Source organism: Physcomitrium patens, chromosome 23, assembly GCF_059467195.1.
Source record: "Physcomitrium patens ecotype Gransden chromosome 23, ASM5946719v1, whole genome shotgun sequence".
In the NCBI taxonomy this organism is placed as follows: Eukaryota; Viridiplantae; Streptophyta; class Bryopsida; order Funariales; family Funariaceae; genus Physcomitrium; species Physcomitrium patens.
The window spans coordinates 4,543,213-4,546,104 of NC_143432.1; the positions used below are offsets into that span (position 1 = coordinate 4,543,213).

At 53.0% G+C, this 2,892-nt stretch overlaps 1 protein-coding gene across 1 annotated transcript; it reads right to left on the reverse strand.

The window, feature by feature from the left end:
• LOC141044413 (thiamine thiazole synthase 3, chloroplastic) lies at window positions 1–1,578 on the reverse strand. The gene is made up of 2 exons (XM_024506975.3): window positions 550–1,578; window positions 1–429 (listed from the first exon to the last, which is right to left on the reverse strand). Exons 1-2 carry the CDS (start codon window positions 1,474–1,476, stop codon window positions 271–273), a joined length of 1,086 nt encoding a protein of 361 aa, XP_024362743.1. The 5' UTR covers window positions 1,477–1,578; the 3' UTR covers window positions 1–270.
• Window positions 1,579–2,892: the final 1,314 nt, after the last annotated feature.

The window sequence follows — 2,892 nt, forward strand, 5'->3', positions numbered from 1 at the left end:
TACATGAATCAACGAGGCATTGTCCATTTTATTGCTCATTCCATTGAACACAGAACAAACACACCATTCTTCGAGCACATCTTTCGAGAAACCGAAACGGCAACACTCCATGTTTACCCGGATCCGCCTCCCCCCTATACAAACCTAATCCTAATCAACTTCGCCACCCATCATGGATGACCCTCGTTACTAACTGCTTACACATCACACATCTTATCAAAACAGACTCAACTTCCCATCGAACCCAAGGTTCCACGGATTAGCTGAATTCTAAGCGGATGCCGTCATGTCGTCGGTGGACGCCAATACCAGCTCTGGGTGCACATTGGGCTTGTAGTTCCCGTCCACCTCGTTGGGTAGCCCCAACGCCCTCAGCGCCAAGTGTGCCGCCTTCTGCCCGGATATCATCATCGCTCCGAATGTGGGTCCCTGCATTCCATTTCCACACCACAATTCCTTCAGCATTCTGCACCTCACTCTGCAAGCGGCAAGCGGCAAGGCGATCATCCACACACATGAACCATCACCACGTTGCCTCGACGTTCTTACCATTCTCGGCGACCCGTCGATCTCCGCCACCTCCATGCCCGTCACGATCATCCCTGGCACCACCTCCCGCGTGTGCTTCACAATCGCGTCCTCCGCCGCGTTCATGTCCAGGCACTTCATCCCCGGCACGCTCTCGATCATCCCGATGCTCCGCAGCCGCTTCACCCCGGTCGCCCCGAATGGCCCGTCGTGCCCGCACGACGACACCACCACCTTCGCCTCCATCACGTTCGGGTCCATGCACGACTGTGTGTTGTGGTTCTGCGCCACCAGCGCCCAGTTCGTCACCACGCCCGACACCCGGTCGCCCCGGATAATCAGATCCTCCGCCGCCACCGCGTTGAACAGCTTCACGTTCGGCCGCGCCAGCAGCTTGCTCATGATCGTGGACGTGAACAGCGCCGCGTGCTTGATCACCACGTAGTTCTCCATCTCCTCGTACGGCACCTCGATCTCGTCCAGGAACCGGTGCGCCGGCTTGCGTACGATCATGGCCGAGAACAATTGCCCGCCTAACCACGCGCCTCCTCCAGGCGACACCGACTGCTCCACGATGGCCACCTTCACGTTGGGGTTCTTGGACAGCTCGTACGCGCACGACAGCCCCGCGGACCCAGCACCCACCACCACCACGTCGGTGTCGGCGTGGGTGATCATGTCGGTCATGTAGCGCCGGGTCATCTCGCGGGCCACAATGGACTCCTTGATGGGGGCGAACTTGTAGTTGTTCAGGTCGTAATTGGCATCGGAGTACAGCGACGCGCTGGTGGCCGGCGCGGCACAGCGCCTGAGCTGCGCCTTGCGCGAGGTGAACAGGCGGACCCCCGCCACCGAGCTCGAGCTGGACCCGACATTGCTCTTGAGCTCCACATTGGCACCCAGTCCCGTGGCCACTCCCGCAGCGGAAATGCTCATGGTCGCCGCCATTGCTTCAGATCCTGCCAATTACAATCGCTTCTCGCACTGCTTGGATTCCGATGGGACACAGTAGTTAGCGATCAGAGCAATATGGATGACGATCCAAGGAGAATAACAACTGGCATTGTGGGGTTATGATCCTGGAAGCCTAAATGGGCATTCGATCGAGGGCGTGGTCAAAAAGGGGACAAAAGAGTCTCCTAGTGAACGTCAGATAGAATGTTCGTAAATAGCAAAGAGGAACCTTGAACGCATGGAGAGGTGGACATGCACTCACAAACTCGCAGATTTTTTTTGCGGATTGAATTACTGCCTCCAAGAAAACAGGTGAAAAGTGCTTGTTGAACCCATAAAAGGACTCCAGTTATCTTTGATGCGGAATGGATGTGACGAAACCTCATCCGTGGGGCATGTGCATGAAGGCTTGAGTAAATGCATTAACCAATAGGACCAGAATATATGATATTTTGAACACTCTAATTGTTAATTACACAATTAGGTTTAGTAGTGCGGTCAATATTACCCTTTAATAACATCTTTGTGTGCAAAACAATGGTACATTGATTTCTAGTGTCGCAGGTTCTAGCAATGAAATTGATTACTTGGTGTCAGACAAAACAACTGGGAATCCTTGTGCATGAAGCTGAGTAGCTGAATTGAATGAAGAGTTTCAAAATAGAATGACCGCGGGTGGAGTTGATAACCACATTTCACGTGATAGAATTCCCTCATCCTTCATTGCTTCATTCTACTTTGAGACAGACATTCGAATGCATTCACCCCATTTAATGCCCACATTACCACTGTCACTTCTCATTTCACCAACTTCGGTCGCATCACTCCCACCACGGAAGGGCTGGCGCTAGGAACACATCTGGTTCGAAAGACTCGTCAGGGATCGGAACTCTTCAGTGCAGCTCTGGTGCAACTGAAACACAAACGTCGGAACGCATGTCATGAATTGTTTTTCTCCTGCTTTCTATGCAATGGCTCAGATTGTGCCGGCATCAGCTCTGAGGGACAAAGACCACCGGGGCAGATTCCTGTTCATTCTCCTTCAGGGCCAAGCGGAAGCTTAGGAATATTGCAGGGAAAGATTCTAACCGAACCCCGAGGGAGTGTGCTTTGTCGTAGAGCACACGGACTGGTTTTGGTTGCGGAGTGGCAATTAATTCGCAACTTTCCCAGAGAGAAGCTACCAAGCAGATTTTTTTTTTCGAGTTTTGGTTTTATGGGGGTGTGGGGGCGAATATTTTGATGCAGGCTTGGCCATTCGACAGGGGTAAAGGTCGGTGGTGTCATCAGGACCACCGCCAGTGCCCTTTTTACCCCACCACCCCCATCCCCACTTCCACTCCAACCCATGCACTAAAAGAATCCTAGATGAGAGGTTGTGAGGACTAGGGGGCTTGTCTCAGCTCCTCT